This window comes from Gopherus evgoodei, chromosome 2, assembly GCF_007399415.2.
Source record: "Gopherus evgoodei ecotype Sinaloan lineage chromosome 2, rGopEvg1_v1.p, whole genome shotgun sequence".
Lineage (NCBI taxonomy): Eukaryota > Metazoa > Chordata > Testudines > Testudinidae > Gopherus > Gopherus evgoodei.
The window spans coordinates 194,524,346-194,549,168 of record NC_044323.1 but is presented as its reverse complement, the minus strand read 5'-3'; the positions used below and the strand labels follow the sequence as shown (position 1 = coordinate 194,549,168).

The 24,823-nt window shown below is 38.7% G+C and overlaps 1 protein-coding gene across 1 annotated transcript; it reads left to right on the top strand.

The window, feature by feature from the left end:
• Window positions 1-15: 15 nt before the first annotated feature.
• On the top strand, window positions 16-23,725 carry LOC115645034 (uncharacterized protein C18orf63-like). The gene is given in 16 exon segments (XM_030549440.1): window positions 16-149; window positions 927-1,005; window positions 2,327-2,383; window positions 5,590-5,701; window positions 8,214-8,255; window positions 9,151-9,227; window positions 11,360-11,469; window positions 11,581-11,677; window positions 11,796-11,908; window positions 13,306-13,477; window positions 16,100-16,117; window positions 16,119-16,383; window positions 16,386-17,194; window positions 20,517-20,556; window positions 20,559-20,632; window positions 23,654-23,725. Coding segments are annotated over 16 exon segments (2,271 nt in total).
• Window positions 23,726-24,823: the final 1,098 nt, after the last annotated feature.

The window sequence follows — 24,823 nt, the reverse complement described above, 5'->3', positions numbered from 1 at the left end:
AGTTAACAAAATAAGATGAATGACACAAGACACCAGTCACTGTTCTTCGTCAGTCTGCCTGAGTTACAAAAACTCTGTGCCGTTAAGGTTACACTGGGTACTAAACTGGCAGAAAATGAGATTAGGAATACACAGATGAAGATTTGCAGGTAAAGGCAAATAAGGATTGACATTCTCAGAAGTAATTTTATTTTATTTTTTGTTAAAAGTATTTCATTAGTAGTTAACTGTAACAAGATCAGTAAAGTTCCTCACAGTTATGACATACTTATTAAAGAATACATTTTTTCCCCTGTGCCGGTTCTGGTAAGGTACATGACAATTGTTTTTAAAAAAAAAAGCAACAAAATCCTTTATAGCTTGTAGAGGTGTTCAATTTTAAGTCACTTGTTATGAGTGGACCACTGAATTAGTAAGGGAATAATAAATGATTATAAAAGAACAAAACAGAATAAAAAGAATAAAAGTTAGTCCATAGTCCTATGCAAAGCTGTAATTCTTTGAATGTATCACCTGAGATATTACAGTGTTTTACAGAGGTTGAGTTGAGGAATAAAGTGGTAGTTCTCTCCCAAAAAGCACACTCACATTCCCAACATACTCCAGTTACCATGCATACTCTTGTTTTGTTTCACATTTACCTTCCCACCTTCTGGAAGATAGTGAGTGCCAATTCTGAATGTGGATTTTGTTTCTTCTCACAAAGGTCTCCAACAATTATCAAATAACTGTTTGTGACTGACCAGTCTGGGTGGGATGTGAATCAGTAACTTGAGCTATCCAGCACTTTCCACTGAACTACTGGAAAATGTAGTTAAACTTTAGAAAAATATAACTAAAATAAAGGTAACCTAATGCTGAGATGTCAAGCCCAATTTAGAGGAAATTCAGTTCAGAATTAATTTTGAAAAGTTTTATCTTTGTAGGCAATTGTTATTTCTTCATCAAGACATCCTTTCCTCACCTGTCCCTGGAACACTGAATCAAATTTCAGTTGTAATGGCGGTCAGTAATAAAATCTCTGATACTTACAGTATTTCTATCTATATTCCAACTCATTTTGTTAGCAGAACAACTATAAGCAAATTGATACTATTTACATATAAATTGTTGTTAATGCAAAATACGTAAATTAACACCAGTAATGTATGTGCCATATTATTTCTTCCATGGAAGAAATGGCGCATTGAAAGGACAGTGGTGAGTAATGTGTATCATCACTTCATAAAGAGAAGTACAGTGAAATGTGCCTTAAGCATTGAGGAGGAGTGAAATCCTGGTCCTACTGAAGTCAATGGTAAAACTGTTGACTTCAGTAGGTCTAAGATTTTACCCAAAATGTTTGGCGATACTTTGGGAATGTCTGTTACATAATAAGGGCAATTTCTTAACTTTCACTGTAAACTAAATTAATTATTTAATGTTATATACTACTATATATTTTATGTATTTTTAAAATATTGTGCCTGGTGTTTTTAAACTATCATTCACTTCACATATTAATGAGATAGTTCTTATAAAAAAAAGATGCTGTTGGGCCAGGCCTGTAGTCTAACACTGAAAAATGACTTTATTTAATTTATGTATTCACTTCTTAATGTATAAAAAAACTCTCTTGTATCAAGATGAATATACAAATTCTAATACAACATTGGATTGTTGCTCCTAAACAGCAAAAATTGAAATGGACATAGCTGAAAACTTTTCCATGTAATTTAAATCATGTATTTTTCCTATATAAATACCAGTTTACATTTGTCACTTAAAAATATCGTCTCCTCCTTCCCCAGCATCATGAGTAAGAGCCTCAGAAACTGTGGTGGGGGGAATATAATGGGACCCTGCATGTCATGAGTTGCACAGAGCTGTACAAAAATCTAGAGTCAGCCCTGTCTGAAGACATTTTCATACAGCTGCATTAATTAAATATTTTATGTTGGTCATTGGTTAGGGGCAAAGAAAAATATCTCTTCCCCGCTGACCTTGAGAACGGAGTTATCAGGCAGGGAAAAGACCATCAGCAGCCATCCTGTGTCCATTATGGATCTTTTCAGCCACCAGCCCCACTTCAGGACAGTTGGTAGTTTCAAAGCAATTTGATTAGAAATTTCTGCCATAGTGGGTCCTGGTCCATGACTAGGGCTTCTAGGCTGTATAATAATACAAAAACCCCACCAATAGTAACAACAAATTAAGACAGGTCGATATCAACGACTTGGCTCTGGAAGAATGGTTAGTACAGAATGTGGTAAGGCTGCACAAGTAATTGTTGAATACTCCTTTTAAGTTCAAAAGGTTCAGATAATTCTTTTTTGTTTTTGTTTAGATATCTTTTTACAAAACAGGAAAATGTCAGGCTTATGTAGAGAAACATGGAGCTACAGTAAGTAATTCTTCACACTGTTACACTTATTCATTGTTGCCAGTACTTGTGATACCAGTAATAAAAACTGATGTTTTTCATAGTGCTTGCAATTCCCATTCCAACAGAAAATCTCCCCCCTTCTTAAATTTTGCACAAAATGCGTATGCTGTGTATTACAGTACCAAATAATGCAAAGTACAGAAAACTTTGTGAAGCCCTGTCCATGACCTGTTTTTGTTTTGTTTGCAATGTATATTATGATTCTGTTGTGCTACCTTGCCTGTGATACAACGTTTGCATTTGTATGGCTGAGTGTAGACTTTCAAAAACTGCTGAGTAGGATGCCAGTAGTTATAATCAAAACCAATTTGCAATCATGCATTTGCATCTTCATTGTGGCCCACCTTTCTTTGATGCTAGATGTATGACCTTGCATTTGACTGTATAAAAAGACCTTTTGTTTGGATGAACCCACCTTGCTAAGGGTATGTCTACACTATGAAATTAGGTCAATTTAATAGAAGTCGATTTTTTAGAAATCGATTTGATACAGTCAATTGTGTGTGTCCCCACTAGGCGCATTAAATCGGCAGTGTGCATCCACAGTACTGAGGCTAGCGTAGACTTTTAGAGCGTTGCACTGTAGTAACTATCCCACAGTTCCCACAGTCTCTGCCCTCCATTGGAATTCTGGGTTGAGCTCCCAATGCTTGATGGGGCAAAAACATTGTCGTGGGTGGTTCTGGGTCAAGCCCCCCTCTCTCCCTCCCTCCGTGAAAGCAATGGCAAAAAATCATTTCTTGCCTTTTTTCCTGGGTTACCCGTGCAGACGACATACCACGGCAAGCATGGAGCCCGTTCAGCTCACTGTCAGCATATGTCTCCTGAGTGCTGCTGGCAGACGCGGTACTGCTGTGCTACACAGCAGCATCCCCTTGCCTTGCCTTGCAAATGGCAGATGGTGTAAAACAACTGCTAACTGTCATCGTTGTCCCATGGGTGCTCCTGGCTGAACTCAGTGAGGTCGGTCGGGGGCGCCTGTACAAAAATGGGAATGATTCTATGTCATTGTCTTCTTTAAGTTTCATCTAATGGAGATTCAGTCCTGCCTGGAATATCATGCTAGCTGGAGGCTACTGCCTCAGGCTGGTCTCGCAGTCAGCAGCACCATGTGGTCGCACCTACCCCACCCTACCTCTTGCTCCCATGGCTCATGAAGCATGGTCATTAGTAAGGAGCAGTTCAACGATAGGCTGAGCAAGTGCATAATGCTGGTAGAATGTGCCTTTGGAGTTTACTGACTCGGTTAGACCTCAGTGAAACCAATATTCCCATCGTTATTACTGCTTGCTGTGTGCACCACAATATCTGTGAGAGTAAGGGGGAGATATTTATGGCAGGGTGGGAGGTTGAGGCAAATCGCCTGGCTGCTGATTATGCACAACCAGACACCAGGGCGGTTAGAAGAGCACAGCAGGGCACGCTGTGCATCAGAAAAGCTTTGAAAACCAGTTTAATGACTGGCCAGGCTATGGTGTGAAAGTTCTGTTTTTTTCTCCTTGATGAAAACCCGCCCCCTTGTTTCACTCTACTTCCCTGTAAGCCAACCGCCCTCCCTTCCCCCCTTTGATCACCGCTTGCAGAGGCAAAAAAGTCATTGTTATTTGATGTATTCTTTATTAATTCATCACACAATGGGTGGGGAGTAACTGCCAAGGAAGCCCGGGGTGGGTGGGAAGGGGGGAAGCACAGGGGTGCGGTAGTTGTAGGGGCACCCCCTAGAATGGCATGCAGCTCATCATAGAAGTGACATGTCTGGGGCTCTCACCTGGAGCAGTCATTTGCCTCTCTGGTTCTTTGGTAGGCTTGCCTGAGCTCCTTAAGTTTCACGCGGCACTGCTGCAGGTCCCTGTTATAACCTCTGTCCTTCATGCCCTTGGAGATTTTTTCAAATATTCTGGCATTTTGTCCTTTGGAACGGAGTTCGGATAGCACGGATTCATCTCCCCATACAGCAATCAGACGCAGTGCCTCCCGTTCGGTCCATGCTGGAGCTCTTTTGTGATTCTGGGACTGCATGGTCACCTTTGCTGATGACCTCTGCATAGTCACCTGTGCTGATCAGCTCACCATGCTGGCCAAACAGGAAATGAAACTTAAAAGTTTGTGGGGCTTTTCCTGTCAACCTGGCCAGTGTATCTGAGTTGAGAGTGCTGTCCAGACCAGTCACAATGGAACACTCTGTGATGGCCAATACTGTCAAATTGCATCCACACTACCCCAAATTCAACCCAGTAGGGTTGATTTCAGCACTAATCTCCTCGGTGGGGAGGAGTACAGAAATCAATTTAAAGAGCCCTTTAAGTCAACAAAAATGACTTCATTGTGTGGATGGGTGCAGGGTTAAATCGATCCAACGCTGCTAAATTCGACCTCAACTCAAAGTGTAGACCAGGGCTAAGTGATCTATTTCAAATTGTATAACTAATCTGACCCCATCATTATTTACCACTCTATCATTTTTTGTGTCATTTGAACATTTTATTAGAAATTATTTTATATTGTCTTCCAGATCACCAATAAAGGTATTGAATAGCATTGGACTGAGAACAGATAGGACCTCTCTGGAAACTTTCTTTTTGAGAGCTACCAGCTAACCAGTTTTTAATGCGTTTAGTATAGGGTACATTGATTTTTGTCTAGAGCTATTTTTAAAAGATTGTCATGTGGGACTGAGTCACATGCTTTACTGATATATAGGTATATTATGTCAACACAATTATCTTAATCAACCAAACCTGTGATCTCATCAAAAAACATCCTTGATCTCAGGCTAGACCAGCAGCTGGGTTTGATGTATGTGCATGTTGGGAATCACTGGTTAGAGTTTGGAATGAGATATAAACAGTATCCATTGAAAAGTACTATCTATAACTTATTCAGTCATTCCTTTCCCCCCAACCTTCTGACCCTCCAAAAACCCAGAATGCATTAGAATGCACCTTAATGTTGGCGTCCAGTAAAATATAAAATGCCAAATCCCAAAGGTCTCAAATCTGTTGCAGTTCCCAACTAAATAAAGGGTACAGGGGCTCAGCATCTTGCAGGATCTGGTCCAAAATGACAGTATGATTATCTTTTATAAAATATTGATTTAATTGCTTTAAAATCTACTTATTATATAATTATTTAATCCTTTTTTTCTCCTTTGTTAATATTACTAGATTGAGGCTCCAGAGAGAGTTGGCCCAGCCAACCTTCAACCATGTCTCTGTTACACACTTATAACCCGACTTGCCCCCAGCTGGAATAAGGCTGGTCATCTCTTGGTACAAGGTATTTTATTCAATTGGGTCAGAGCCTGACCCTTTGACTTTCAGTACTTTATTATTTTTAATTATATTTACCATGCATATGCTGCCTAGTCTTTGATTATTAGTTTTACATTTTTGTTTGTGTGTATTTCTATGATTGTTTCTTTATCCCAGTTCAATTTTTAATGAATAATGTAAAAGGGCAAGTAATTCAAATTTTCTCTCTCTCCTCCCCTTTGTGTAATTGATTTAATAACCATGTAAATTGACCATAGCATATTCAGTTAATAATTTCAAAATCAAATTTGCAGTACAGCAAATAATTTATGAAAATAAAGTAAATAGGTTTCAAAATCAGTTGTTCATAATCAACACTTCTGTTTCACAGAAGTTGCACACTTCACTTACATAGGATGGCAGTTACGTGCTTTACAACCATGTCTTTCCACCAAGTTTCATGAGGCCAGATGTTGTTATTCTTACCACCTAACAATGTTTCCCCTGCTAACTGAACAAGGGGAGAAGAGTGGCAAATGAGCAAATGTAGAAGACCAGACACCAGTGGATGTGGTTTTAATACAACCATATGCTATTCATCCCTTACAGAAATTGTATGGATTTATTCTACAGTATAAATTAGGATAAAAATCCATTTTTCTGTGTTAGTTCCAGTGTCACTGTTATCAGAATCTTTTATTTTATTTTGAATCATTTTTTCTTCATTAACTATTTTCAAAACAGATTTACATCCATTTAAAACCAATTCAGTGTATTCAAGAAAAAGAATTAAAATCAGCGGGCCAGATCCTCAGATGGCATGAAATTGGTTTACTCTTATTGAACTAAATTTTTAGTGTTTGTTCTGGGGTGTATAGCCTATCTGCCCAAAAGATGATATTGCTACAGTAGTTATTTTAGATTTCAAAGTTACACTGTATCTTGTTATGTATAGGTATGCTAATGACGAAGTGTATTCAGGACAGCTCTTTCCTCCTTCCACAGTGTGCTGCATGTGACCTAAGCAGAATGTTTCCACAAGCTTTCCATGGCCAAGGGACATGGCAAGCTGGTTGGTATGAGGGAGAGTGGAGACAGTATGAAAAGGACTGTCCAGCACCTTTACCCCCAACTCCCCTGGGTACTTTCTGAGACATTCTACCCATCTGTTGTCAGTGGCCCCTCCTTATTGGAATCAAGGCCACTATTTGGTTCTTAATTTCATAGTATCACTTAGACTAAAACTTTTTGTTGTGAAACACACATGGTAGCTCTGGGGTTGTTTCTAATCTATCATCTGGTTTGGGTTGGTGGAAGAAGACAAAGCAATGTTTCTATCCAGCTTTCCTTTTGAGCCTGAGGATTATGTTCCAGACATTTAAGTACAACAAGATGTGAGTAATGTGGCTTTTTAGGCTGCAACTTTAGTAACTTAATTCATCTGGAATTATCAGCAATAATTCATTCAGTGCAGGTTATCATTCTTTCTCACTCATTTCCACATGTTTGTGGAGGGCTGCCATAAGCCTGCACACCTCCAACTTTGATTACAACCATTGCTGGGACCCCACCACCTTTTCCTCACGTGAGGGTTAAGGGGCTGGGGAAAGGGAGTTGTCTCCTCACTGTACCAGACAGTAGGAGCCCCAGCCCTGTTCCCCAACTTGTTTAGAGGATACCTTCCCCTAAGTCCCCTTCCAACTCCCGTTAATTAGAAAACCAGACTCCCTGTGGAATAATTACCTGCACTGGACACTGCTACCAACCACATTGCAACTACTTTAACCTTACTTCCTGGCTGACCCAATCAGGTCCTGAAGGTATGTGGAAGGTGAAAAATCCCACCCTATTCCAGCCAATCTGATGATAAGGGAAAAATTCCTTCCCCGTCCTGAAAAAGGCAACGAGGACAGTGCCCACAACAGACCACAAAAACCCAGTTCTACACTTGTCCAATGGGTGGGAACTGTTGATCCATGAGATAGGGTTCTGTCTGGCAGGACAGAGCATATATACCTTTTCCCGGACCTGCAGGAGGACAGTGGCTTACCTTACCCCCTCTGGCCAGCCCTAGCTTAGGTAATGCCTCCCTCTCCCTACCCACATCAGTTTGAAGGAGGGGAACAACCTTAAATGAGCCACACCCTTTTCTTCCCACTTGTACAGACAAAGTGCCTTCCCCCCACCCCCCCTACACATATGGTGGTAGAAGTTGCATTATCTGTTACCTAATGAAAAGCAATTCTGTGTACAAATTCCTTACTGAGAGAGAAACATCATTTATATAGTTGTTGTGCTTTCATGCATATTTCTGTGTTGATTTACATGCCACTTCTAATTCAATGAAAAATTCACTGATACAATTTTTTTCTTTTCTGTGAGAGGAACAAACTACACAGGAACCCTGTCACACAAAATAAACTATGCACTTTATACATTTCTGCTACATAAAATACTTCTGAGATAAAAGTCTTAAAGTATACTAGGTTTTTGCATATATTTTATAAAAATAATACATACTTATTTTATTTATTAAGGAAGCAATTTTTTGTCTCATATGGGAAGGCAAAATGCTGTTGGTAAGTACAATGCTGTGTACTATTAGAAATTAGTTAGACTGTACTAAAGCTTCCATGGTCTTAGTACGTCAGCCCAATATCTTTTCATTTTGCAATCTACAGATAACTTCAATCATATGATACCTATTGGCAGATACCTATTAAATTATATGGACACTTTTCAAATTAATTGCACCTCTATAAGAGAGAGAAAGAGGAGTATTTTTATACTATTAATCTTAACCTATGACCATAGATTGACATATATGGTTGGGAGAACCTGGTTATAACAGTTAATTTTAGGCAAATGTAGTTCAGACTGCACAAGTGGTATGGAGGTTTGATGAACATGGGTAAAGTAAAATGAATAACTATGATTAACTGCCTTAAATTTACAGTTCTCAAAACATCAGACCACAGTGGCATTATTCCTTAGTACATTAGGAATAAATATATAGAAAATATATTTATTTTATTTCTATACCTCAAATATAAATTTTAAGAACTAAATTTTAAAACATTGGCACCTAAATTTGCACCTGGAAAATATTTTCAGGAGCAGGTAATTGCCTGTGCAAATTGATATTTGTGCATTCAAGTGACCATTTGGACATACGACTGTGAGCTTTGTGCAGTTATGTATGTTCACATACATTTTACAAGTGAAATTTAGTCATTGATATTAGGAATTAGCCAGACAATGCTTATTTTGATTTCAAAAAATTGAAATATAATTCTTTATACATGAAGAGTAATTCTTCTTACCTTTTGGTACTGCTACACTGAGCATAATAGTTGGAGGGTTGGGTTTTTTTTGTGTGTTTGTTTTTTTAAATAAGAATCTTGGCTTTACCTTTTCACTTAATAGACAATTATACAGATATACAGAGTGGTTTTGGTTTTGATTTTATTTCAGTCATGGACCTCAATGTATCAGAGACCCAACTTTGCATCAGTGTAGAGGCTTGCACAATTCGACTACCGCCACCCAAGGTACAGAACAGTTCTAATTTCTATGGCTAATTTTGTTCATCCTACTTGCACTTTTTTATTGGCTGTATTTTATCTGGGATGCTTTATTTGAAAAGGACATGGTGGATCAAGATGTTTACTCCCAATTGCCATTGGACATGCACTATGTTAGTTCCTTATCCTCATCTTGTACTGAATATATATGCCATATATTATTGGAAATGGCTGTACTTATGAGAGTCTGACAGTCATTCCAGTCAGAATGTCAGAGCTGTGAGATTTCCCTACAGTTGCTGTTTGAAGAGAATTTCAGGGAAAATAATAATAGAGCATTGGAAAAGGGAAGCGCGTGCTGGTAGAACTATTTCCCCAAAGATAGTAGATTTTTCACATGAAACGTACATCCATTTGGGACTGCTAGGCAAAGATGTTACACAACAGTCCTCCTCTGGAGAAGAAGATGTATCAGTAGCAATAGAGGCAGATGACGCCACTGAGATTTAAGCACTGTATCATCCACAAACACCAAAAACCCTGTTTGACACCAGGGTTTTTGACCCCTTCCTTGTAGTCTCCACAGAAAAGAAGGACATCTTTTCTCCACAGAAAAGAAGGATTACAGTGGACGGACATCTTTATGCCACTAGGTCGATTTATACCATAATATTCTCCCACATTCCCCAGGAGATAATCCTTCTTTCATTTCCGTCCTATAACAGAGGCCTTGGCTACACTGGTGCTTTACCGCGCTGCAACTTTCTCGCTCAGGGGTATGAAAAAAACACCCCCCTGAGCGCAGCAAGTTACAGCGCTGCAAAGCGCCAGTGTAAACAGTGCCCCAGCGCTGGGAGCGTGGCTCCCAGTGCTGCAAGCTAATCCCCATGGGGAGGTGGAGTACGTGCAGCGCTGAGAGAGAGTCTCCCAGCGCTGGCGCTGCGACCACACTCGCACTTCAAAGCACAGCCATGGCAGCGCTTTGAAGTTCTGAGTGTAGCCATACCCTTAAAGTAACATCTTATGTTCAAAACCATCTATCAACTTTTAGCCATCAGAGCTATCAAAGAAGTTCTGTCTGAACAGCGCTTCTTTGAAACCTGCTCCATTTTCTTTGTGATACCCCAAAAAAGTTAGAAGCAGTTTGGGTCATGCTGGACATGGGCATGGTTAGCAAATATATCAGAAACCATACTTCAGTATTAAGAAATGAGCATCTGCTCTGATAGCCACCACATCACCTTAACAGATCTGCTACAATGAGTACTAAATTTCTGATTACTTCTTTGCTTACAAAAGCAAGCATTTTCAATCCATTTCTATCCTTTAGAATCTCTTTGGCTCTCAGGAGAAAGAAATTCCACTTTCCCCCCTAGCTAGACAACATACTAATCAAAGACAACTTTAGGGTAGCCTTGAAAATGACACAGGCAGTGATGATGTAGTTACCATGATGTAGTTTCATTATCAAAAATCAGTATAATCCCATTGTGGTCCATAATTTGCTAGTCTGAAGATAGACACAGCAATGGAAAGGGCTTTTCTGTCACTGGATGGACACAACCCATGACAAACAACAGAGTCAGAAAAGAATGTTTCTCCAGGTCTAAGAATGTCTGTGGCTTTAGCTCCAGCATGTCTTCTCTCAGAATATCTGGGCATCTCTTGATTTTTCCAAGAGGCAAAGGCATATAGCTTCTTGGTAGCCTTGTTGGGATCTTTTGCTACCTTGGTTATTGTGGTGCAATACTGTCACTAAGTTGTCCAACATTAGAATATGTTAGTTTCTGAGTAGAATTTAAAAGTACTGCAGGGATAGAAAGGATGTTCTTAATCTGAGGACATTTATGTTGTCCTCCTGGATCTAGTATACTTGCATGTTAAAGTACCTCCAATATGACCTATCAGCCTTTAAGTCATTTACGTCTTTAGCCAGTTCCTGAAAGTATAGGTTTTTAAAATTTGAAACAGATTTCGCCATGTTATAATGTGAATATAATTCTAAAATTAGCAGCTTGCAATGACTGATAAATGAATATTCATGTATAAGTTTCAGTAGTACATTTGAATGCACGTTAGATGTTTTGCATGTTCCTTTTTCACTTTGTATAAATGAAGCAGTATTTGAAAATAACAAAACACTTTTTTTCTATTTAAAGCTGGAAGACTTTGACATTTCAGCAAACATCTTAGAAATATTTGACAACAATAACAATACAGTCATTCAGAGACACTCCATTTTAAGTAACTGGTGCTATGTCTTGCCAAGGTAAAATTCTATTTAATTTCCAACAAAAACAAACAGTTAACCAAATAACTGTGCTTTCAGCTATGCTATGGGTTGTATCTAACATTCTGTCTTTGCTTTACCCCTGTACAGCATGAAAATGGGTCAGATCATAAGTATTAGCCATATAATTCCACCAGAGTCTCCTTTTCATTCATACAAAGACTTTCAGATGCACTGGAAGAATCTGGTAGGAAAGAACATGATTACATGTGATTTTTTTTCCTTTCGTGTCTTTTTTGAATGTTTTTATATTAATCAATATAGATTAAAATAGCATTCCATTTATATGTGTATTTTATTTTTAGTATGGGTATATCCTTCCAGAGGATCATGGAGAGACAAAAATATATTGCAGTGTTTACTTCAAACTGATAGGGGAACGGCTCTTTACATATCCTTTATATATATTTTCTTTTGTGTTGTACTGTCTTCTCCTTTACCATGCTAACCAAGATCCAAACTCTAATCCAAATAGGGGGCCAAATTCACTGCAGTTGTAATTCCATTGAAGTGAATGAGGCTATGCCACCAGAAAATATAGTCCAAAATATTTAATTCAGTCCTTCTGTGTTATTAATGAATAATGTCAAATCTGGGCTTCCCTATTTTGCTGGAGATGTTTCTTAAAGGATCCTGAGATATGAATTAGAACTCTTGTAGGTGCTGGGATGCCAAATCTTAGAGAGAATAATTTTTCTTCAGCCTGTTCGTTCAGGCATATGAGTTAAATAGGCTTTAACAACAAAGACAAAAAAAGCCCATTGAATAAAAATTAAGTTTTAGTAAATCTTAATCTGAATAAAATTACTTCACCACACAGGCCCTGAACCTGCTAACATTTACTCTCATGCTTAAAGTTAAGCACATTTTAAGTGTTTTCACAATTGAAGCCTAAGTCTGGTTTCACCCCAATAATATCTGTGAAGTTACTTGTTCCTCACAATAATCAAGAGTCTTCCAGGAAAAACAGGCTAGACGACCTATGACTTTATAATCTTAAAAACAAGCAGAAAACCCCCCTTTTTATAAAAATAAATCTTTTCAGGCCTCCTTGATATAGAAACAAGAAATGGCACTAAGAATATTTTTCTTTGCAAGTCATCCTTTAGCAGGGGCATTATCAATTAGTTTAGGCCTCATTTTTCCTTTGCTTTGCAATTTGTGCAGTCCAGTGGAGACTATCCTCCATATTCTAGGTTTACTTTTTTTAATCCACCCATGCGTCATTGAAATACTGAAAAAATAATATTTGTTTCAGACATTTTATGTTGCTGCTGAAATGACTGCCAGTAGCGGGTGTTCACATTAATTAGGAAATTCTGATTTCAGAACCATGCTCACAAAGAAAGAAGTCAGACTAAAAACCAAGATTCATATTGAGTTGTGCTTTTAATGAGAAAATAATTTAAAATATCCAGAGAAGGAAATGAAGAAAACCGGGAGAATATTACAAATAAAGCACTAGTTTCTATCACTTTTACTCATGTTGAATAATACCTTGTTCTGCAGGAAGTCCCATTGATTTCAGTGGGACTGCTCAAGCAGTAAAGTACTTCTCAATGGGAATGAAAATGGCTTAATTTAGCCTAATAAGAGTAAAACTTTCAAATCTCTAAAACCATTAAAACTACTAAAATTTTGGTCCCTTTAAAAATAGTAAAGCTGCTTTTTTTATTTTAAATTCTTTTGAAGAAATTTTAGTGTGTATTTAAGCTTTTACTCAAGAAAAGGATAAACAGTTTCATTATACAAAATGCTAATTACATTATACAAAATCTTGCATAGCCCTTAACACTTGTTCAGGTACCCTTTAAGTTGCATAAGAAGCCAACCAGTCCAATATTTTAATAGAATAGATTTAGAAGATGTATTAAACTCTTTTCTTTCTGACCTAAAGTCTAAACTTCCTCATCTATGTGGATTTCCAGTAAAAATGGCAAGTAAAGCATTGTATGCCACAAAAGAACTCATCAAACATCCCATGCATGTAAGAAGTATTATGTTTATATTAATATTTATATTGATGGGCATAGTGTTGTTCATGATAATATGTGCTCTTTCCGATGTGAATTTTCAGAACACTGCAAGAGTATAAAAGTATTTCTCACCATGAATAATTATTAATACTTGTGTTTTTCTAGTTAAATGGGTTGCCTGACATTACTGTTCACATCATAACTGTATAATAAGATATGGAAGCGATATGTAGCCAAATTAAAAATTCTGTTGGAATCTAAGGTTTCCTTTTCCTGAATTTTTTTTATCTTAACTCTGCTACCATAATATCACAATAATATTTTTCTCCTTGTTTTGAAAAAGAAAATTAGAGAAAATAAGTGGTCTGGACTTATTATCACAAACATTTAAATGGTTCCAGTCAGGCTGAAGTTCACACTTCAGAGGTGAAGAGGATGGGAAGGAGCAGAATTTACAATTCTTTTAGAATAATCGCTTATATGAAATACGAATTTCAGCCTTTTCTGAGCAGTAGCACACATGCTGATTATTTTGTCAGTGAAAGAAGAAAAGCTTAATTTTTTTTAAAATGAAGAGTAGAATTTGAAGAATGCAGTAGAAATTGCAGAGTTTTGAAAATGTTAAGATCTGCTGTTTCTCTCTTTCCAGGAGCTGCAGCCCCTAATGGAGAAAGTTAGGATGACTCCTTGTTTCATATAGTTTTCACAGACATCCAGGCATTTCTTTGCTATGAAAAGTCTAGATGTTTGTAGAAGTAACCAGAGACAAGGATAGTCAGCCAGTTCTGTGTGGACCACTAGAAATTAGTTTGCAGTCCACAGTATTACTCTAAGATCAGAGAGAGAATATCAGGGTTGGAAGGGACCTCAGAAGGTCATGTAGTCCAACCCCCTGCTCAGGGCAGGACCAACACAACAGATTTTTACCCCAGTTTCCTAAATGGCCTCCTTAAGGATTGAACTCACAAGCCTGGGTTTAGCAGGCTAATGCTCAAACCACTGAGCTATCTATCCCTCCCCTCCCATGAGAAACCAGTAGGTTTCTGTTCCCTGCAGACTCCATAGAATATCAGGGTTGGTAGGGGCCTCAGGAGGTATCTAGTCCAACCCCTGCTCAAAGCAGGACCAATCCCCAGACAGATTTTTTCCCCAGATCTGTAAGTGGCCCCCTCAAGGATTGAACTTACAACTCTGGGTTTAAGCAGGCCACTGCTCAAACCACTGAGCTACCCCTTCTCCCAGATAACGACTAAGGATTAGGTCTTCCCCTTTTGAGAAATGTAGCAATCCGAAAAGTGCCTCATCAACCAAATGTAGCTCATAATGAGCAGAAAGAGGGGAGACTGGATCCAGTGAGTTTTGTCCCTCATCCCTCAAAACCCGCTATCAGAGTTCTGTGAGGTTTCAGGTGGTTTGTCAGCTTGGTGTGAGACAGAGGGCATAGCCATAGTATTACCATCTGTGATAACTGTGCAATTGAGGAGAATGTCCTAATGCAGTGTTTCCCAAACTTGGGACACCACTTGTGTAGGAAAAGCCCCTGGCAGGCCGGGCCGGTTTGTTTATCTTCCGTGTCCGCAGGTCCGGCCGATCACGGCTCCCACTGTCTGCAGTTCATCGCTCCGGGCCAATGGGAGCTGCTGGAAGCGGCGTGGGCCCAGGAACGTACTGGCCACACTTCCAGCAGCTCTCATTGGCCTGGAGCGGCAAACTACAGCCAGTGGAATCTGTGATCGGCCTGACCTGTGGACGCGGCAGGTAAACAAAACAGCCCAGCCTGCCAGGGGCTTTCCCTACACATGCGACGTCCCAAGTTTGGGAAACACTGTCTTAATGGAAGATAATTGTAATCAGAGCAAAACTAATTTTGAATGATAGCAGCTACCAGTCATTTAAAGAGAGGGTTGATTGAACATATCTGCTGATTAGGGAGTCAAGGCATCTTGGTTTCCTGTGGCACAATAGGAGCACTGAGGAGCAACACAGAGGAGTTTGCCCTGCATGCAGATGCCATAATATCCTGAAGGGTGGAACTGGATCTCCCTATGTGCTCTAGACCCTTTTCCTCAAAGAGGATATTGTAGCAGAAACTCAGTGTGGCAAGTCACACAGAATTTTCAGAGTAGTTTTTCCCTTTCATTGGATTTTTTCCATGAGATGGAATAAAATGATCTGATAAAACAGATGTGAAAGGGGCACATTACTGAAATGGTTTCTCCAATTGTACTTGTAACAGAAAACATTCCCTTGTGTCTTTTATTGTTGCTATGTGATGTAAAAAGGTTGCTGGTTCCATTTCAGTGGTGGGTGAAGTAATCTCCGTATATGGCTTGTGGCATGCTTTTTTATTCTTGATTGAAAGGATATATATTGTGCAGCATATTTGCCATCCTGACAGTCAGATATTTGCATACATATTACTTTTCATTTATCAAGCTGAAAAAGTCTTTCCTTAAATGTCTTAATAGCGAGCATACAATGTTCTTAATTTGAGGTTGTTATTAAAACAGAATGTAAAATAACAAACACAAACATGTGTACAGTGTATGTGTATACAGACTAAGTTATTGTAGCATTGTAAACTAACTCTCTTCGTTCAGTTGAATCAGTTTGGCAACAGCTGTGTGTTACAGGAAGTAAATGCCCAAGCCTGCAAATCTGACTGACAAACCGATATGCAAGGTATCTCTGACTCAAGCACCTCCAAGGAGAGAGACTTTTGCCGCAGACTTCTTCAAAGGCAGTTCAAGAATTAGCCACAGGATGGAGCTTTTGATCAATCAGCCAAAACAATGTATTTTCTCAAATCTCATTCCGTGTCCAGAGGATTCTGTTGCTGAGGCCATGAAGAAAACAGTGCATAGTAGACAGCAGCAGCAGACTCCAGGAGCATCAGGGGTACCAAGTCACTCAAATGAATCCTAAGAATGTCTAAGAATTCATCTGTGGATTCTCAAAGGAACAATGCCACTAGAATTATACCTATTTTCAAAGGAAAGTTGTTGCAAATGGATGTAAAGGCCACAAGAGCCAATGAAGGAAAGAAAAAAGTGAGTGCTTTACAGCATTCTCCAAAAGTAGTTAGAGATGTCACCATGTCTAAATTAACTGTATGCAACCCCAGTGTAAATCAGGTATACAAACCTGTCCAAACTGTGTCATTCAAAAATCCTACTAATGGCACTGTTGCTCAGAGAATGACTGGGAAAACAAGTGTAAAAAGTGGTAGACCTATATGTGACCAGAAAAAAGAAACTAGTAAGCAGCTGACAAATTCTGCTTTTTCTAATAGCCTATCCTTAGATAGGAATTCAAGTAGAGGCAAACCTGAGAAGATAAATTATTCTTCATTATCTGCTAATGACAAATCAGTGCTTCAGATATCAAATGCCAATCTAGGTTTGAAAAAACCTGCACTACTCAGTTCTACTACAAAAAAGGGGGGAAAGTTATCAAATCAAAACACCACTAAAATACTTGGAGCAAGTCACAGTTCAAAGAAGGTACATATACAGATTTCTGAGTCAGACAAAGAAATTGCGAACACGAGCATATCACAGCATCAAACAAAGAGCCCAACTGACGGAGCAGGGTTAAATATTCTCAGATTGGTTTTAAACAGTACAGTGCACAGAGCCAAAAGAGAAGAATATCAACAATCATTAATACCATCAAAGGAGTATATCACCAAGACAACCAATCACCATTCACAAGTCAACTATGAGCAGGTACAGTGAATAATAGGTTTCACCTATACTAGCTCTCACCAATTCTGTGTGTGTATAAGCCCTGAGGTAAATAGACTATTCATTGCATTTGATGCTGTATCTTAGTTCTGCAGGTAGACTGTGTGTTTCTAATATTTGCTGTAATTTGTATTAAAATCTTTAACCATTGCCTCCTTTTACAGTAAAATACTATGATTTGTTTTATCATCTGAGCTGTATGTCCCTGTAATTGTGACTTTCTGAAAGGAAGAGTAATTCCTTTAAATTTCATTCTAGATTTTTTATTTAATGGGACTGGCAAAACTTATAAACAATAATATGCTTCCATTTTGTATGTGCCAGTCTGTCTTCACACAAAGTTGTGTTCTACAACCAGCTACTAGATGGTATATCAAATCAGATCAAGTATGTGATTGTATCACCTAGTAGCTGTAGACTACAGAATATGTAAGCCCGGTGCTTTTACACAAGCTTGAAACTTTAGCAGATTCAGTTATTACAACACATTCATTGAAAACCTTTGCTTGTATAATAGCTGTTTAGATTACAAGTTAGTAAAAATTAGGGCTGTCCATTAATTGCAATTAACTCATGAGATTAACTCAAAAAAAATGAATTGCAATTAAAAAAAATGCATCATGATCAATCGCAGTTTAATTGCACTGTTTAAACAATACCAACTGAAATGTATTAAATATTTTTGCATGTCCTTCTACATTTCTAAGATATTGATTTCAGTTACAACACAGAATACAAAGTGTACATTTCCCCCCCTTATATTATTATTTTAATTACAAATATTTGCACTGTAAAATGATAAACAAAGAAATAATATTTTTCAATTCACTTCATACAGGTACTGTAGTGCAATCTCTTTATCATGAAAATGCAATTTACAAATGTAATTTTTTGTTACATAACTGCATTCAAAAACAAAACAACGTAAAACTTCAGAGCCTACAAGTTCACTTAGTCCTACTTCTTGTTCAGCCAATTGCTAAGACAAACAAGTTTGTTTACATTTACAGGAGATAATGCTGTCCACTTCTTATTTACAACGTCATCTGAAAGTGAGGAACAGGCATTTGCAGGGCACGTTAGCAGCTGGTATTGCAAGATATTTACATGCAGGGAAGCTAAACAATCATATGCCTCTTCATCTTTCCGCCACTGTTCCAGAGGACATGCTTCCATGCTGACTACACTCGTTTAAAAAAAAATGCATTAATTAAATATAGGACTGAACTCCTTTGGGGAGAATATATGTTTCCTGATGTTTTTACCCGCATTATGCCATATATTTCATGTTATAGCAGTCTCAGATGATGACCCAGCACATGTTGTTCATGTTTAAGAACACTTTCACTGCAGATTTGACAAAATGCAGAGAAGGTACCAATGTGAAATTTCTTAAATATGGCTACAGCACTCGACCCAAGGTTTAAGAATCTGAAATGCTTTCCAAAATCTGAGGGCTACCAAGTGTGGAGCATGCTTTCAGAAGTCTTAAAAGCCCAACACTCTGTCATGGAAACTACAGAGCCTGAACCACCAGAAAGGAAAATCAACCGTCTGCTAGTATCATCTGATTCATAATGAAAATGAACATGCATCTGTCCACACTGCTTTGTATCGTTATCTAGCAGAGCCTGTCATCAGTGTGGACATATGTCCTCTGGAATGATGGTTGAAGCATGAAGGGACATATAAATCTTCAGCACATCTGGCACGTATATATCTTGCGACGCCAGCTATAACAGTGCCATACTAACGCTGTTCTCATGTTCAGATGACGTTGTAAACAAGAAGTGGACAGCATTATCTCGCGTAAATGTAAACCAACTTGTTGTCTGAGCCATTGGTTGTACAAGAAGTAGGACTGAGTGGATGTTCTAGGCTCTAAGATTTACATTGTTTATTTTTGAATGCATTTTTTTTTAGGTACATAATGCTAAATTCGTAAGTTCAACTTTCATGATGAAGAGATTGCGCTTAAGTACACCTCTACCCAATATTAATGCTATCTGATATAACACAAATTCAGATATAACGCGGTAAGCAGCGCTCCGGGGGGGTGGGTGGGGACTGCGCACTCCGGCAGATCAAAACAGTTCGATATAACGCAGTTTCACCTATAATGTGGTAAGATTTTTGGCTCCCGAGGACAGCGTTATATTGGGATAGAGGTGTACTTGTATTAGATTAATTTTAAATTACTATTTCTTTTGTTTTTTACAGTGAAAGTATTTGTAATTAAAATAAATATAAGTGAGCAGTGTACACTTTGTATTCTGTGTTGTAGTTGAAATAAAAATATTTTAAAATGTAGAAAACATCAAAAATATTTAAATAAATGGTATTCAATTATTGTTTCAACAGTACAATTAATCACGGTTATTTTTTTTAATTCGCTTGACCACCCTAGTATAAATGCAAGTTGTTAACAGCATTTGAACTTTGTGCTAAGTGGCACACTAAGAATAATTAAATAGAGTATGATACCTCTCTTGAGTGTTAATGAAACAAGAAGTGGTAAACTGAGTCAGTGCAATAACAGTGATGAATTTAGCACCAAGTTTTTTCAGACATTCAAGAACATAAGTTGTGCTTTGAATCTCCTAATTTGGCTTTTAATTTGTGTCTACAAAGGCTTTTAACTTTAAGAAAATTATCCAGACATTTTTGTTGCACTTTCTTTACAAGATGTACTGTAGAACCTTTTATTGCTGTTATTTAAGATGCTCTTCACCAAAAGAAATGAAAATATGTTTATCCTAAAAATCTCCAGGTAGTGCGGCACAGGGTGTGAAGTGGTATTTTCCTTCTCATTATTTTCTTAATCTAAAAATATGAATTTGGTAGACTGTAATTATTCTTCAGCCTGACTTTATTATTGTTGGGGTTGTTTGTTATAATGTGTGGGGTGGGGGCTGATGAGGGGATTGAGCAGAGAGGGGCACTCGCATATTTCTGTGAGCACAGTTCTTCATTTATGTCTACTGACTTTTAAATACCAAAGTCTGTAAAATTTTAAACAATAGGCTATTAATGCCTCACAGACACAGGTTAGCTGCTAGAGTGAGAATGTACATCAGTAAGAAAGGGTATATATTGATAGTGGTCTGTTCTTTGGACAGCAAGTGATAGATATATCTGCATAATTCAGATTGGTGTTAGTGTTGTTAGAAGTTACAGGTCAGGGTGGATTGTAATGGTGAGATTCAGTGGCCAAAAAAAGTTGATCAGAAGTCCTGTCATGATAACCATTACAATAGTACTGGAGTTTTAGTTAATGAGGATATATCTACTTTTGTGTTTTAAGATGTTGACAGTGAATGATCCCTTACACTGTGAAGTAGTGACCTCAAACAGATTTACTCAAAGATGGAGACCCATTTGAAAACAACTTCAAAGAAAAGTTGTGGCAAAAGAACGCAGGTAAAAGACTCACTAACATCCAGACACTAAGTGATGAAAAAGACAATATATACTTTTTTATTTTAGAATAGTGACCAGATAAAGCAAAACAGAGAATACAAAAAATCCCTTATGGCCTGGATAATGTAAAACTTTTATTTCATTTCTGTATTTTCAGAATATTTTTACCAACTTTTAAACTTTGAAAACATACTCCTTCAGAAATTAAATATGTAGTAATGCTAATAAGGTTAACAATATCATTTAATGTAAATATTTTTTGGGGGTTATGAAAATAAATTTTCTGATTCCACATAAAATCTTGTTAGGACATTCACAATACCATACAACCTATTTCTGGAATTTATTAATCTACTTTATAATGGTCATATAAATGAGAATCTCTGACTGCATGAAAGCTTTCCTATTTGATGAAGTGTATGCAGTCAATTAGAACATCCATTTCTGCACATGTATTTTACTTAATCATAATTCAAAGAAACTTGCAGAAAATGTAAACTCTATTTATTTCAAATACCAATACATGTAATTACAGTGAAGACTGATTAATTTATGGTTCCATACAGTCATTTCTGTTTGCGGATAATCCCGGTATGTTACAGATTGCCACCATCTCCTTAATCCAAAGTATTGAGACATTTAAATTGAGGTGCATAGCTATCAGCTTCATTGATCATGTCAGCACTTCATAAGTATCCACATAGCACTAACGAGGTATATAGTAAATGCTTTATTACATCTTCAGTGCTGACTAGTAGCTAATGCTTGAGTGAAAGGTGCATGAATTCTTGAAATGGCCCATCAGGACAGTTTTCTTCCTGCCCCAAGCTGTTAGTAGGTGGCTTATGCCCTGCAACACAAGATTTGTATAATTTATTATTTGTATCGTTTATTTTAATGTAGCTATGGATGATCTCATTAGTTATATAAATGACTCATCTTTTTAATCCTGCTAAACTCTTGATTCAGTAATATCCTGTGACAATAAATTCTATAGGCTAGGTATGCATTGTGTAAAACATAAAAGAAGTATTTCCTTTTACTGTTTTTAATTCTTTCTGTCTTTGTTTCACTTTTAATCCATTACTCTTGTAGTATCAGAAAGGATCAATAGGAGCACCCAAATAACTTCTAGATACCATTCATAATTTTATGTACTTTATATCCCCTTTCATTTGTCTCCTCTGAATAAAACTGTCCTAACTTTTTCTCTCTCTTCTGGGAAGTCTTTCCATAATTTAACCATATTGTTGCCTGTCTCTGAACCTCTTCTATTTCTATTACATCCTTTTTTATATCTAAAACCCAAAGGAAAAGAGTATTAATATAAAGGATACCATCCATTTATATTGTGGTAAATATTTTCAGTAGTATTTTCATTCTTTTTATGTTTTAACTCATAGTTTTCATTATGAGTACTTGCAAAGTGGTGGGCAGGTTCACCACCAGGGAACTAAATAAGGTCCAAACCTCAATCCTTTTAAGACACTTCTGCAATAAACACAAAATAAATGGACTTAAAAGCACTGGAGAATAATTCCCCAAATGCTTCCCTCCACCCCACTTTAGCCAGCCAGGAGAAAAGGCACACTTTTCTTCTTAGCTCCCCTTTGACCCAGCTTTTCCCCCAGCTCCCTTTCATACGCCACCCGGTCGCAGCCATGTGACCAGCTGGGCCCTGAAGAGGTTGCAATGCCTTTACCTTTTCACACCACCATGGCACATAACTATAAATGCTCTAGAAAAAGACACAATTATTTCAGAACTAGAAATGTGTATGAGTATTTCAAATATTCCTTTTAATTTACATTTGTCAACAGTAAATGTCATCTGCCATCTTGCTGCTCATTCACTTAGTTTTGTTGGTCGCTGTGGAGTTCATCATAGTATTTTCAAGTCTTGAGTATTCTAAATAATTTTGCAACTCTGCACATATTGCTCCCTTATAATTTTCACTTTTTCCAGATAATTAATAAGTATATTAACCATTGGTCCTAATGTGTGTTACCAGAGTTTTCAGAATCCCCAACACTGGTAACTTAACTATTTCACTCCAGGCGCTGTCAGGAATAAATCAATAGGAACACAGTCATTCTGTCTGATCAAGAATTAAATGCAAGTAAGCGTGCTCCTGTCTAAGCAGTTCATTAGATTTAACCACACACAGACATAAGCAATAGATTTAGAACATCTCAATATTTAGCTATATTCTGAGACATTATTGAGTAATTAATGACAAGTCAGCACTGGCCAAACACCTCCCTGCTGGGAGTAAAGATGACAGGAAAAAATGTATCTCCCGGGATAGCTCCAGAGAACAGCTCCCAAGTACACTCTATTATCTAAACTTTTTGTAACCAACTTCTACAAAACACAGAAGTCATAATGACCTTACTGGCTCATCACTTTTCCCAACTTCAATAAACTTTAATCTGAGGCATCTAGACTGCAGGTTGTCCATCCACATATCTTCTTTCATTCTTAGTTATTTACTTTCCTTTCCCCCATCCCATTCTGAGTAACAAAACTGTCAGTAGTTATGACCTTGCTTCTGAAAGCCTGTCTCCAAATTAACCCTTAACTATGTGGTGTTCTGTTTCATTAATTATAGTGGCTGAGTGCACTTAATATGCCGTCATCCAGGGCAACATATGTATCCCTGGAAATCACTTTAACCTAAGCACCCATCCTCTGAAAAATAGGCCCCTTTAAGGTATGTGAAGTTGAGCATTCAAAAGTCACTAGTTGCTCTGGAATGCTTGGCCATTACTTTTGATTCAACATTTTTAAAGGATATTTTCAGCAGTTTCGTTTAATTTAATCTTAGTTACATACGGTACCTTATCCCCACATTTTGAACATTGTTTAATTGATCTACACAATGTATGCTTATTTTCTATTTCCTGTACTGGTCAACCAAATATCTTATATGCAGATATGACATTTGTTAGTTTAGCTGTTGGCTTAGTGTTACTCAGCACTGAGTGCATTAATTTAACTTGCTTTATTACTTGTTAGCAGAAAGAAGGAGGAGGTTATTCAAGTCAAAGAAATCCAGAACAAGTAAGCCTGTTATCTAGAATGTGGATGTAAAGGCGCATAGAAAGAAAAATCAGGTATGTCTGTGTTACAGACCTGAAAGATTCTTCTCTTTAATGCTCTATATGTCATCTCCTATTCTTAAGGATCACAATTACTTTACAAACTGTCTGTCCAAAGATTGCCTTACACCAAGGATGGGCAACTTTTGGCCTGAGGGCCACATTGAGGAATAGAAATTGTATGGCAGGCCATGAATGTTCATAAAATTGGGATTGGGGTGTAGGAGGGGTGAGGGATCTGGGGTGGGGCTGAGGATGAGGAGTTTGGGTGTAGGAGGGCAGGAGGGGGATCAGGGCTGGGGCTAGGGTGACCAGACGTCCTGATTTTATCTGGACTGTCCCGATATTTGCTTGTTTGTCCCCTGTCTCGACCAATGTTAGGTCGGGACACTGGACAATCAAGCAAAGGCTCCAGAGCCGAGAAGGCTCGCGCCCTACCCCGCCTACTCCCCCCTCCTTCCCCCATTGGATCCCTCCTCAAATCCTCACTTCCATCCCCGCCCCCTCACGCCGTCATTGGCTCCTTCCCCAAATCCCCGCCTCTTGCCAAGCAAGCCTTGCCCAGGAGAGCGCGGGGCTGGGGGTGAGTGTGAGTCCAGTACGGCCTGGCCCCGAGCAGGCAGAACTCGGGTGCGGTACCTGGAGGGAGAGTAGGGAGCGGCGCCCCGGGGCCAGGCGGCGGCTGTTCTCCCCACCTGGGCAGCAGGACTCGGGAGCAGCCGCTACTGCAGCTCCACTGCCACGGGGGGGAGGAAGCGGCCCCTGGCCAAGCTCGGCGGCTGCGGCTTTGGTGCCCACAACCCCCCTGAGCCAGGGCCTGCTGTGGGGACCCAGCAGCGCGCATGCTGCGCCCCACCCCTGGCCAGTCGTGTCTGGGCTGGCTGCCCAGCTGGTGCAATCCCGCAGGCGGCCCCAGAGTGGGGGCAGTAGGCCTCAGCCCCCACATCCCACTTGGGTCCCGCAGGGGAATGGGGCTGGGCTGCTGATGCCTCCGCCGCGGGATTGCACCAGCTGGGCAGCCAGCCAGACGCGACTGGCCAGGGGCTGGGCTCAGCGGTGCGTGCTGCTGGGTCCCCGCAGCAGGCCCAGG